This window comes from Colias eurytheme, chromosome 1, assembly GCF_061535395.1.
Source record: "Colias eurytheme isolate Ceu_HAF_F1 chromosome 1, ilColEury1 Martin Lab GWU primary, whole genome shotgun sequence".
In the NCBI taxonomy this organism is placed as follows: Eukaryota; Metazoa; Arthropoda; class Insecta; order Lepidoptera; family Pieridae; genus Colias; species Colias eurytheme.
Window position 1 is genome coordinate 6,652,782 of NC_142980.1, and position 14,322 is coordinate 6,667,103.

At 34.1% G+C, this 14,322-nt stretch overlaps 2 protein-coding genes across 2 annotated transcripts; one reads left to right on the forward strand and one right to left on the reverse strand.

The window, feature by feature from the left end:
* Positions 1–6,926: 6,926 nt before the first annotated feature.
* Cypl (peptidyl-prolyl cis-trans isomerase-like 1 Cypl) lies at positions 6,927–8,316 on the reverse strand. The gene is made up of 3 exons (XM_090107255.1): positions 8,177–8,316; positions 7,945–8,066; positions 6,927–7,407 (listed from the first exon to the last, which is right to left on the reverse strand). The coding sequence occupies exons 2-3, from the start codon at positions 8,013–8,015 to the stop codon at positions 6,963–6,965; spliced, it is 516 nt and encodes a 171-aa protein (XP_089963381.1). The 5' UTR covers positions 8,016–8,066; positions 8,177–8,316; the 3' UTR covers positions 6,927–6,962.
* Positions 8,317–11,045: 2,729 nt separating this feature from the next.
* LOC149911046 (uncharacterized) lies at positions 11,046–12,814 on the forward strand. The gene has a single exon (XM_090107356.1). The coding sequence runs from the start codon at positions 11,259–11,261 to the stop codon at positions 12,702–12,704; it is 1,446 nt and encodes a 481-aa protein (XP_089963482.1). The 5' UTR covers positions 11,046–11,258; the 3' UTR covers positions 12,705–12,814.
* The last annotated feature ends 1,508 nt before the right edge of the window (positions 12,815–14,322 follow it).

Sequence of the window (14,322 nt, forward strand, 5' to 3'; positions counted from 1 at the left end):
TTAAGTGAAAATATGGTGCGTTGTAGTGTGATTGGTTGTAAAAATCGGCCGGAACGAAGATTACCAAATATTACCTTTCACACGTAAGTAAACTTATTTGAAGTATATTGTTTTATAGAACTGGATATAGTTGATACATTTTCATTAACTCTAATGTGAAATTATCTACAAATATATAATATTTTCATCGAAATAGACGTAAACATTTTTTTGTGTTATCCGACTAAATTACGAAGTGTTCTTGTTGTTCAGGACGCCATTTGTTTTTACGTAGTTTCAAATTTATGGTATAATCATGTGATTAACATTAGGGATACCAGTACAGGGTAAAATTTTCCCCAAAATCGTGAAATGTTTTTTTAATATTAAATATGTTTTTTAGGTTTCCAAAAGAAACAAGTACATTAAACAGATGGATTCGAGCTACCGGAAGGAAGAACTGGTTACCAGGAAAAAGTCACAGAATATGTTCTATACATTTTGAGTCGCGTTATTTTCGAAAAACGAAAAAAAAAACCTATTTGATGCCCAATGCAATTCCAACACTTTTTACAACAGTGAGTAATTTTTGTGATGCATTTAGTTTGGATTTAAATGTTGTAGTTTAAATATTCATAGACCGATTTTGTTGCTACGTCTACATAATAAACAAAACAAGTTATTAATTTATTTTTATAGGGGTATATTTTCTATTTATACTAAATCAAATTTTATTTTTTTAGGATATTATTGTTGAGCGACTGAGTACTGCCCAACAATCAAAAGTCCATGGACCAGGTCTTAAGGTAAATTAATAATTTCATTGCACTTTCCCACGAGCAACAACACTGCACTATTTTAGAACTGCACGACATACCGTGGAGAGGAAGTTTATGAGGTGTTGTTGTGTATGTACACGGCTCATATGAATGTGTGAAGCCTGGATTAGTCACCGGTTTTTTTACACCTTTTATTTTGTACATGGATGTTCTTAGTATTATCTGATTCAACTAACTTAATCTTTTCAGGATGTTGTTGAGCTACCTAATACAAGAGAACAGTCGAAAACCCCTGAACCAAGTCTTGAGGTAAATTGATTATATTATAAAATTATGGTGAAATATATATCTATACTAATATTATAAAGCTGAAGAGTTTGTTTGTTTGTTTCAACGCACTAATCTCAGGAACTACTGGTCCAATTTGAGAATTTCTTTCGGTGTTAGATAGCCCATTTATCGAGGAAGGCTTTAGGCTATATATTATCTCAACAGACCAACAGGAGCGGAGCAATGCGGGTGAAACCGCGGGACATAGCTAGTTAGTAATAATTTCATTTGGGTACATTTTGTACATTTATGTTATTTGAATTTTCTGGTTTACCGAAGTTAAACTTTATCTTTACAGGATATTATTGAGCTACCTAGTACTAGCAAACAGTCGAAAGCCCCTGAACCAAGTTTTGAGGTATATCATTATTTCATATACAACAATAAATTAATGAATGAATACATTTATTTCTGAAACAATGAAGTAGAGTATAGTAATAATTTCATCACGCCGGTGCCAGCGCATGGTGACAGTGCTTGTGGCCGATCACGGGGCCAGGAGCAGGAGCCGCCGTTGTGAAACTATATAGTGCTCGCGCAATAACTAAAACCGTAGCAAATGTTAAAGAACAGCCGAAGTGATATCTTTAATGGCGTATAGGAAATGTTGCCACAGCGTGGTTTTATAGCGTGACCAAAAAATATATTTTGAAGAGTTACCGTGGGAGCACTGTAACTGTTTAGAGTTATTTGTATAAGTAGTATATTTTGTCTTATTTAGGTACATCTGTGTGGTCTTATATTTTTTAAAATTGTAAAATTATTTAAGTTGGAAAAGGAATCAAATCTACTACTATAATTGTGAGGGGAATCTAAAGCCTGTAACATAGTTTTGAAGTTTGAACTAATACATGCTTTAATTTCCCCAAATATATAAACTGTATTATTTTAATACTTTTTAATTAAAGATTTTTTTTCTATTATATATTTCTGTTTCAAGTTTGCAAAAAATAACTTAATATTTTTTTTTCCAGGTGGAAACACCGAGAAAAATCAAATTAAGAAAAAAATTAATAAATAAAGAACGTGTAGCCGAGCAAAGAAAAAAGAAAATTGCAGTATTGAGGACAAGGGCGTGGCGGTTAAAGAAAAAGAATGCAGAACTGTGCAGCATATTAGAAGATTTAAAAGCCCGATGTTTAATAAATCAAGAATCTGCTGATGTTTTGTCATCTATAGAAACGGCAAATAAGGACTTTTTAAAAAGATATATTTGTAAAGAATCCGCACCTAGGAAGTATTCTGTAGAGTTAAGAAAATTTGCATTAACTCTCCACTTTATAAGTCCAAGAGCCTACGATCATGTTCGAAAATATTTCAATACATGCCTTCCTCACCCACGAACTCTTTCACGGTGGTACCAGTGTATAGACGGTAGTCCAGGGATCAGTAAAGAATCTTTAGAAGCAATAAAACTACTCAAATTAGCTAATAGTATAGTGAATCCATTTCGCAAATTATTTTGCGCCCTATGTTTCGATGAAATGGCTATTAGAAAGCATGTAGATTTTGATGGTCAAAACTGTATAGGGTTTGTAGATTGTGGCAATAATATAAGTAGTGGTCAATTAGCTAAGGAAGCCCTTGTCTTTATGCTAACTGCTATAAATGGTAGTTGGAAAATACCTTTAGGGTACTTTTTAATAGATGGTATTTCGGCATACCAAAAAGCCAATTTAGTTCAGACCTGTATTAAAACCGTTCATGATGAATGTGGAGTAGAAATTTTATCACTTACATTCGATGGCTGTCCAACAAACTTTGCAATGGCTAAATTATTAGGGTGTTGTTTACAAGATACTCAAATAGATCCTACTTTCCAAGTAGGTGACAAAAAAATTATTATATACCCAGATCCATCACATATGCTTAAATTAGTACGGAATACTTTGGCTCAGAAAGGACCCATCATTGATAGGCAGGGACGCACTATTTCCTGGGAATACATCAAACATTTAATTGACTTGCAGGAAAATGAAGGACTTCACCTAGCTAATAAACTGAAAAGATCTCATATGAATTTTAGGCAACAGATCATGAAAGTAAAGTTGGCTGCTCAGACTTTCAGTAATTCTGTTGCTGATGCCATAGAATTTTGTAACGAAGAACTTAAAATAGATAATTTCTCAAATTCGGAGGCTACAGTAGAATTTATTAAAAATATAAATGACTTGTTTGACATATTAAATTCAAGAAATATGAATGCATATACACATAAAAAACCTCTATTCGAGGGAAACTTTTTAAATACTAAATTGATTCTTGAACAAATATATCAATATTTAATGAAGTTACATTTAGGTGGCATGCCCATCCTTAATACAAACCGAAAGACTGGATTTTTGGGCTTTATGATTTGTATACGAGGGATAATTTTTCTATACGAAAATTATGCCAGAAGTGAATCCTTACAATTTCTGTGTACGTATAAGCTTAGCCAAGATCACTTGGAGTATTTCTTTAGCGCGATTAGGGCTAAAGGTGGATTTAACAATAACCCTACAGCCAAACAATTTAAATCCGCTTTCAAACGGATGCTAGTCCATGGTGAACTTAAACACATCACTACAGGTAATTGCATTCCTCTACAGGAAATAAATATACTAACATATACCAAACCGGAAATTGCAATAAATAAAACCACAGAAAGAATTAAACTAATAGATGAAACTGATGATTCTGAGATACGTGACATTGATTTTATCCGCACTATGGATGACCACGACTATTTAAGTGATCCTAGTAAACTGACCGAATTTTCGAAACAAATTATTATTTATATCGCAGGGTTTGTTGTAAGTCAACTGAAAAAAGAACTTAAGTGTCCTGATTGTACGTCAGTTTTGACTGCGGATAAATTTAAAAGTTTCTTGTATAAAAAAGACAAGGGGGGACTGCAATATCCTAGTAAAGATGTAGTTGCCATTTGTACATTTAGTGAGAAAATTTTCCGTCAAAATAGAGATATGAGTAAGAAAAATTATTTTCATACTATTTCTCAAGAATGTCTCAAAAGATGCCTTAATGAAAATCTTTTTTCAAGAATAAGTGATCATTTTAAAAATCAATTATTTTTAGACTGTCACTATTCACTTTTAATTAAATCCATCTGCGGAAAATATATAAAAGTTAGGATGCACTATGCAACAAAAAAAATGTCTGAGGTGGATGACAAGGTACGCAACTTTTATAACAAGTTAATTTTATTTAAAGGTCAATAATTTTGAAGGTCAAGGATTCAACACCATCCTTAACTCTTAATTATAAGATTTTTTTTATGTTTGTATTAGTCATCACTACATAGTATAAAACAAAGTCGCTTTCTCTGTCCCTATGTCCCTTTGTACGCTTAAATCTTTGAAACTACGCAACGGATTTTGATGCGGTTTTTTTTAATAGATAGAGTAATTCAAGAGGAAGGTTTATATGTATAATAACACCCATTAAATAGTGGAGAAGTACTGTTATTTTTGAGGTTTCTAATGTGATGTCGTAAAAATTTACATTTTTCCGCTTACATTGCAAACGCTGGCTGAACCCTACGAGTTTTATCAAAATAATGTACTAAGTATTATACACATTGAAAAGGTCTACAGAAAAGTCCGCGATGGTATATGTCTATCTCTTATGGATAACCCACAATAACTTTTTTTGTCATTTACTTTTTACGACAAATAATGGCTAATTTTCGAAGCGATTTTAACCAATACAGCATTAATACTTAACCAATTAAATACCTTGAATACATTGTTCATTTGATATAGATATACAAGGTGAAAGGTAAGACATTTGAAAAATTTAGACAGGAGCTTCTACTCATGAAACTGAACAACTTTTGTTCTACAACTTTGCTGAATTCGTAAAAAAAATTGGACTTTGTAAGGAAACTTCGCTAATCAGCTGACAGATTTCCATACAAAGTCCAATTTTTTTTCTATATAATATAAATAGATATTATAATTATATATAATAATTATATAATAAGATATAATATAAAGTACCTAATGTCCGATTTATTCCAGATATTGATGCATGCCAAAAAGGAGGACTAGGCCTACTGGGGATACCTCTTTAAAAAAAACGCACCTAAGGTTCTTACCTCACAGGTGGTGTGGAAAAAGAACCAATACAATACAACAGTGAATATATATATATATACTAGCGGTCCGCCCCGGCTTCGCCCGTGGTACATATTTCGCAATAAAAGGTTGTGCCAAATTTCATCAAAATCGGCCCAGTAGTTTATGCGTGAAAACCATACATACATACATACATACATACATACAAACCTTTCCTCTTTATAATATTAGTATAGATTTAAAAATTGCGGGACGTAGCGTTTGCGGCGGTACCGGCCAGCCGCCCGGCTATATATTTTATACCCGTGCGAAGCCGGAGCGGGCCGCTATGTTTTTATATACAACGTTCATAATTTTTCTGTAGTGTATTTACTATTTAGTATCAGCATTGCACCCGTGCGAAGCCGGGGCGGGTCGCTAGTTAAGTTAATAAATAACAAAATCTTTTCAAATCTGTCTTTTTCTTCATAAACCTATCTTACAAAAAAATACCCAAACATTTATAGATATTTTGCCAGTTTTTCGGATAAAAAGTTTTTGTAATAGTTGGCAACATTGACGTAAGGATTCGCCATCTCGTTCGGGTATACGCCGATGTGATCTCTAGTACATTCTCCCTCTACGGGTGCGCGCGTGAGCCTGCGCATGTCCGCCTCCCACTTCCCGTTCACCCCCGCGATGCTAGATTTATTTTCATAAAAATAAATACAACAATCGATTTACCGATGAAATGTGATACTGGATTTAAATTTTGTGTTTTTTCTAGTATCGTTCTTGCAAGATCGAACTGCACATTTCACCATGTTTATTCGTAAATATGAAAAAAATTCCTAGAGAAACGCACTTCGATAGCACTCAACCACGACTACGGCTCGCCGCTCGCGGCGGGAACGTCGTGTTGTTCCCACCTGTGCCTACTGTTCCCACTTCGTTGTTCGTACTCTATAGATAATATATATTATAAATTTATAACCTATCTCCAAAAAAAAAAAGCTTGACCTCACTAAAATTTCAAAGATTCCCTGTTGAAATTAATCCATACTAATATTATAAATGCGAAAGTAACTCTGTCTGTCTGTCTGTTACTCAATCACGCCTTAACTACTGAACCAATTTGCATGATATTTGGTATGGAGATATTTTGTTACCCGAGAAAGGACATAGCCTACCTTTTATTGCGAAATATGTACCACGGGCGAAGCCAGGGCGGACCTCTAGTTGTATATAAAGATCTTTCTGTGATGTTTCAAAGGCTGTGTGATATCTCACAGATAATAACTCTTGGGAAAGAAAGCATGGATACCATTTTTCTAGAGAATTATAAAATATAAAATTTTGGTCCTACGGCTTTTTTATAAAATTTACCGTTTTCAAGGAAAATAAAAAAACCTCATAGTCTAAGATCCCATCGCAGGATTAGTGCGTTTATAGTTTTTTTAATGAAGTCTACTTTTATGTACCTATATTTATAATTATGAGAATATAATATATTGACTAGGTTGCCAGTCCAAATTTGACCACAACGGGATAGATAGTACTATCAAATTGTGACCTTTGATCTCGAATAACTTTTGTTGCGTACATGGGGTCAATGAGGTCTTTTTAAACTTTATTTCTACACTCCAGCTCCCCACCAAAATTTGGCTCTGTCGAAATTGTTATTATTTTCAAATGTTAAATTTGACTGGATTATATACATAATATTAAATTAAAAAAAATTTTTTTTTGGCATTTGGAAAAATTGAATAAAACACTAGAGCTGAATGAATTATTTATTATCAAAGTTATATTAAAACTATTTTGGAATATATGCCTTTTCTATTTTAACATCGTCTACTGGTGAATCATTTTTATCACATTCTACTAGTCCAATTCTCTTAACAACAGACATACCACTTTGAACTCTACCAAAAATGGTATGTTTCCCATCCAGCCACTGTGTTGGGGCTAAAGTAATAAAAAACTGAGAACCATTTGTATTGGGTCCCGCATTGGCCATAGACAAGATTCCAGCTCCTGTGTGCTTTAAATCAGGGGTTATTTCATCATTAAACTGCGGTCCATAAATTGATTGCCCACCTTTCCCTGTACCTGTGGGATCACCTCCTTGTATCATAAAATCTCTTATTATTCTATGAAATTTTGTATTATTGTAATAACCTCTTCTTACTAATTCCATAAAATTTCTACAAGTCAACGGTGTGTGTTTCCAGTACATTTCTAAAATAATAGTCCCCATTCTGAAAGTAATTTATTATTTTTATTTTAATGCTAGCTGCAGCTCCATTTTTTGTAAGTCTTCGATTAATAGATACTTAGTTATTATTATAATCTCAGTGGACTCAGATATAACAAACTTTAAATAATTAAAATCTATTCAGCCATTATTGACTAATAAAAATAAAAGTGGTGTTTAGAAGTGGTAACAAACACAACATTCTTTTAAATATTTTGCACCTATATTCTTTTTGGTAAAAAGTAAATCTATTGAGATCTCTAAAATAATTTTTTTTTTTTTTAAGAATTAAGATTGTTTGGTTTTGTACACTACTATTATAAAGAGGAAAACTTCGTTTGTTTGTTTGTAATGAATAGGCTCATAAACTACTGGACCGATTTTGTTGAAAATTTGGCACAGATAATCTTTAGACCCTCAGAAAGAATATAGGCTACCTTTTATTGCGAAATATGTACCATGGACGAAGCCGGGGCGGACCGCTAGTATATTATAGTATTAATATACGTATTCAGAAAGTGATAGATTGATAAATACTCACGTTGTTTCTAAAATAGCGACTGGTGGTTGCCAAGATTTGTCTGGTATTCCTGCGTTAGTATACCCAAGCATGATTATTAACGAGCTATGATATTGATATTGAAAGATAATATATTCGCTCTCCTAAAACCACATTAATTTAACTGAGTAGGTAGGCAGGAACTCAATTAAATGTTTTCGTTAAATTATTTATAAAAGAAAAAAACAATATTTATTATATTAAACACATTTACATCCTATTTTGAAGAGGCGTCTTTATTACACAGAGGTATATTTCACAGATTAAGTATGTATTAATTGTAAATTTAATAAATTGTTTACAATAAGCACGCAAAATGCAAAAGCAAATGCACGTTTTACGCCGCCAGGCACCCGGCACAGATTACAAATTACAAAATACAAATTATTACAACACAGATAATTACAAAGCGCTTTGCCGCTTTCGCCTTTCACCATAACATTCACAGATAACTATAAACATTAGACACAGAGTAAATAATACAAATGTCGCCGTTTCTCATGCTTTCTCTCTTTTCTCACTAATAGCCTAAAGTAGCCCAAACACCATGAATAAAATAAAGTGTAGTTTTTATCAATTTATTTATAATATGTTCTTAGCACACTGATAAACAGACATATGCTGTCTTTAAAACCCGTTAATGAAATATTAACTTAGATCATTAAGTACTTAATGATCTAAGAATAGTAAAGTTAACATTTTAAGTTAAATAATTAAATAAACCAATCTAGAGTCTTATATTTAAGCAGAATAATAGCGACAAATTCAGGATATTCGGCCTGTTTATCGACCGTATGCCTGTTTACCTACCAGGTAGCATAAAAAAAAGATTGCCGCTAGAGTGGCGACCAGTCGCTTTTTAGATTTTTTTGTCGCCGATTCTCGTTCTGAGTAGCCTAAATGGCGAAAAAATCGCCTACGTTGGCAACACTAATGTGTACCATGGCACAAATACCCAAAAACCCGTAGAAAGAGAAACCAAAATTTTCTGTCTACGCAAAAACCGGTCCGAGGTCGAGCGTTTTTCGTTTTAGCTTGTCTCTTGTCTCCTACTAACTAGATGATCATTTTTTTTTTTTTTTTTTTTATAGTGGGGAAATCTTCGAAAGATACCCACGGCCCCCGGGGATGGAGCCAAGGGTTATGTCGGATTCTTACCGACTAAAACCCCACTGTGTTCCGTCGAGCCGCGCAGTTAGCCGGGGCCGCGGGTACTCTTAGAAATCGTCCACGACCCTGGCAGCGGACGCCCGGTTACGGGCCCACCTCCGTTACCACCTACGGCTGCGCGCGTGCGCGCCTCCTCCTTCCTCTGCGAGGCGGCATGAGCGGAACACGTCTCATGTCACCTCACTGCCCCGGACGATGGAGCATGTCCCCGGTCCATCGTTAAGCTATTGCATGCTATGCCTTTAAGCCACACCGCCGTGCCCGTCGGAGTAGGGAGCGTGAGGTTTTTTCGTTACGGAATTTCTGGATTCGGTCCCCGCGCTCAAGGCCCGCGATAGAAGCTATGCAATAGCTTAATGAAACATTCTTACGGTCTCCTAACTTACGTCTATCTTCCCCTCGTTGTTCTTATGAGAGTCTATTAGTCTTATGAGAGTATATTAGGATGTGCCTGTCGGATAGGCACTTAACACAAAATGTTGCTGCATAGATAATATTATAATACTCTGTTGCCCTGAGCAGTCAGCTTTGCTCAAGAAGCATAAATCTAATACACTGGAGATTTCAGTATGAACATTATCTTGTAACAAGAAAATATGACCTTATGAGACCTTATGAGTTAATGTTCATACTGAAATCTCCAGTGTATTAGATATAAACAGGATATAAGCTTCTTGGACACAGTTTTCTTGGATATAAGTCTTAGGGCGTATTCAGAAACTTATGAAACTTATAAGCGCTTATAAGCGCTTATCGGCGCTTATCAGCGCTGGAAAGTGGAAACCCGCGCAGGAAAATATATGAACATGCGCCGATAAGCGCTGATCGGCGCCGACAAGTTCCAACAAGTTTCAACAAACTTGTCGGCGCCGATCAGCGCTTATCGGCGCATGTTCATATATTTTCCTGCGTGGGTTACCAGTGCTGATAAGCGCTTATAAGCGCTTATAAGTTTCAAGCTTTCTTTCTGAATACGCCCTATGGATATAGATATAAGCTTCTTGGCTTTGCTATTCGTTGACAACTGACAGCTCAAATAAGTGATCTGTATCTGTATTCTGTGATCTGTGGTAATTTTGATTTACATTTACAACGCATTTATTAGCTAGTTCAATGAAGAAACGAATCTTCAATGGCGGCCAAAGCTGACTTTGACAGATGGTAGGATCAGCAAAAAAGAAAATAAAAATAACGTAAATTGATAATTATTTTATTTATTATTTTGTTAATTATTTTAATTTGTTTGTTGACAAACTGTTTTGTTATGATATTTGTGTATTTATATGAACTATCAAATGACATATACAGAACGCAACAAAATCTCCATTAATACTCGTAGTCTCGTAATTAGCCCATAAACTGAACAACTTTCCCCAAAGAATATATTATTAAAGAAAATATTATTTACTATAGCAAATACATAATTGTCATTCTAAATATAAATGGCGAAAATGTAACAAACTAAAAAAAAAAAAATTAGGCTCGCCGGTACAATAATTACCCACGATTTGAAACTTGGTGATATTACTGTGAAAAGTTCATATTATTTCTTGTCCATATTTTTTTTTTTGCAATTTCAAGGCAATTCTCAAAACTTTAAACTCCAATATCTCAGAAACTAAGTGACTCCTCACCCCCCCCCTTTGGAGGAGGGATTCCCACCACTCCCCCCTCCCCTCCCCCCCCACAAAAACCTTAAATTCGAGGGTTGTATTTGTACACTTCTTCCAAAAATTATAACAGGGAAAATTAAATACATTTTACTTTACCCTATTTTTTTTTGCATACCGTACGGCCGTGTGTGAGCGAGAGGGAATGATAAGCGCCGCCATTGAAGATTCGTTTCTTTAAAGAACTGACTAATACATGATTACATCTGCATCGAACTTCGAAGAGGAAAAGCGCGGGAAACTTCGAATGAAGCGGGTGTAATTTTTCTTGGCTGAGTTAAAATAATTAATTTTTATATGATCAGTGGAGTTTGGTTTTGTATATATAGTTTATAATTGTATATATTTTATTAATTGTGTATAGTTAGTGTTTATTTAGGTAAGTTTTTGTATATATTTAATTTATAGTATGTAAAAAGTTAAATTTCGTGAGGTAAGGTTCGGTCTGATTGTTCTATGAACGATCCTCCGGATCCTATTCCCCCGGGACTGGTTACCCCCGGTCCTGAGGTAGCTAGTTACATAACAATCCCAATTGTTACAAATACATGCTTAGATCAGAATTTGGAGAGTACTCCAAAGAAACGACGCTATAGAAAGCATGCAAAAGATTCAAATGAATCAATGATCACTGAAAATATTGATGTTGGTGATAAGCTAAATAGATCTAATGATAATCCTAAATTACATGACTCTGTTGCATTACAAGATAGTCGGTGTGAATATGTACCTTCAGATTCCTTCCCTTATATTGTTCATGTACAGAGAACTGAAACATCACCCGGCGATGGCTCTACTCTGCATCCCATTACTTTTGGAAGGTTTTTAAAGAACAATAACATAAAAAACATTGTGTCTGGTAGCATTAAAAAAATAGGCAGAAACCGTTGCATTGTTGCTTTCACAACAGCACAGGATGCTAATGAGTTCGTCAAAAATAAAAATTTGAGTAGCTTTAATCTTAGTGCAAAAATTCCATCATTCAATATTACCAGAATTGGTATTGTTAAAGGCATTCCATCCGAGTGGTCCCCCGAGGAAGTAAAAGAATATGTGTCCACCCCAGTAGGTTGTGGTAAAATAATTAAGGTCCGAAGGATAAATTATAAAGTTAATGTTAATGGTACTATTTCTTGGAAACCTACACAATCAGTCGTTATAACATTTGACGGACAAGTTCTCCCTGAGCGTGTCTATGTTTGTTATAACTCTTTGCCAGTAAACTTATATATTTTCCCTACTGTCCAATGTTATCAATGTTGTAGATACGGTCACACTAAAAATATATGCCGATCCAAACCTAGGTGTTACAAGTGTGGTCAAGACCACACAGGCGACACTTGTACGGTAGAAGAAGATTGTGCGTCATGCTTATTATGTTCTGGTTTCCATTATGCTTCTAACAAAATCTGTCCTGAGTATAAACGGCAAAAAGATATCAAAATATGTATGGCTCAAAAAAATATTTCTTATGGTGAGGCAAGCAAATTTTACCCACAAATTACAAAATCATATGGCGAGGTATTGATGGCACCATCTTCTAATTCAACCCCAAACAGAATAAGTGTTAATAATACAAATTCTTCATACAAAAAAACTTTTCATTTAAAACCTAAATTGCCTCCTAAGTCTATAAAGGGTTATGACAAAGTTGCTCATAATGATATTATTAGACAAGCTCAGATTCCTACGCCTGAAAATGGCTGCGGATATCAAGTGGTCCATAATGAAACCGAAACATCTCAGATTATGGATATTATAACTTCTTTAATAAACACTTTATTAAAAAATAAAACTTTAAAACCGTCCAACGTTGCCACTTTGTATAAGTTAATTGATAGCATAAGTAATAATAATGGATTCCAAAATAATACAGTGGAACTGCAGGAGCATAATTCCTAAGAAATCGGATTTAATTCATATTATAAATAAGCATGATCCTATTATAATCGCTCTTAACGAGACTTGGCTAAAACCAAATCTCAATTTTAGAATTCCAGGTTATGTTTGTATTCGTGATGACAGAATTGATGGGTATGGTGGTCAAAGAATATACTACTCACCTTCGGCGAGAAGAATGACAACTTCATACAAAAAAAAAGAAACGAAGACGATTGATCCGCCATCTAGTTGGTACCCCCTTAAACTATTTACTGGCGGGCTTTTCAAACTTTAAATAGTCACATGACTTGAAGATTGATAAAAATTTTATTCTATGATCCATCAGGTATGAAAAAATATGTACTTACACACAAATTATATGTATTTAAAGTACATATTTTTTCAAAGCTGATGGAATATCAAGTTCAAGGAAAGGTTTTGCTAAAAAAACAGCAAAGTGTTCTAGGAAATGTTTAATAATTATTATAATTAGTTTAAAAATTAACATTAACATTAACTAGAATAAGTACCGTTTATATTCCAATAACATTATCAACAGCACATCACATCAGTGATTCTTATTACTACAGGATAAAATAATTGAATGAAATGAACCAATTTTTTATATTTTTAGGATTTTCTTCTAAAATATTCACAAAAATCTTCAAAAATTCCAAGCAGTTTTGTCGCTGACAAAAAATCGTTCGTGGCCGGCCTCCTTAAAGCTCAAGACATACTGCTATCGAATCCGTGTCGGAGGCGAAGTGGGATAGTTTGTATCCTGAGATTGTATGAACCCTGCCACATTGGCTGAAATGCGTGCCGTTACCGAATCTCAATCTCACTATCCCGCTTCGCATCCACCACGGATTCGATGGCAGTGTATCTGGAGCTTAGTAGTGGAAAAGTTATACAACATGATAAAGGGGTTTGGGTAAAGTTGGCGTCGTGATGAACTTTCGCGGCCCGTGATAAAATTTGGATATTTTAAATGAGCAATATATTGTGAGCAAAAGTTATTATGAACATAAATCTCGTAACGTATTAGGAACAGAGATATTTGGTTTTGTATTATTCATTTGCCTAGAATTTAGATTATTTATTATAAGATTTTTCTGAGTTTCTTAGGTTTGTCCGTTATTTACGAATTCTAATCCAAACGATGTTTATAAAAGCTTAAATACACGCAAGATATTGCTCTTTTTAAAATATCCAAGTTTCATCACTTGCCGCGAAAGATCATAACGACGCCACTGGCCCATACAAAAATACCCAAACCCCTTTATTTATAATTTTACACATGTTTAAGAATTTTAATTTTTTTCTTCAACGCTGCTGCTGATGCCTCTACAATGAACTGTCTATTTTTAAGACTACAAAATCTTTTCATGCAAATATAAAAAATGCTTTCTATTATAATTTTAATTAATGTATTTCTATGGTTCATACATTTGATAAAATCAAACTTTATGGTTTTTAATAAAATTTCTGTACACTGGCTTTTTATATTTTCTAAATGTGAGTTTTTCTCTAAAAAGGATTTTATATATTTTGAGCACAACTCTATGGTCTTAATTAATATATTGGAACCATATTTTAATCTATCTTTAGTATCATACTCCTTCATTTCTATAAAAAG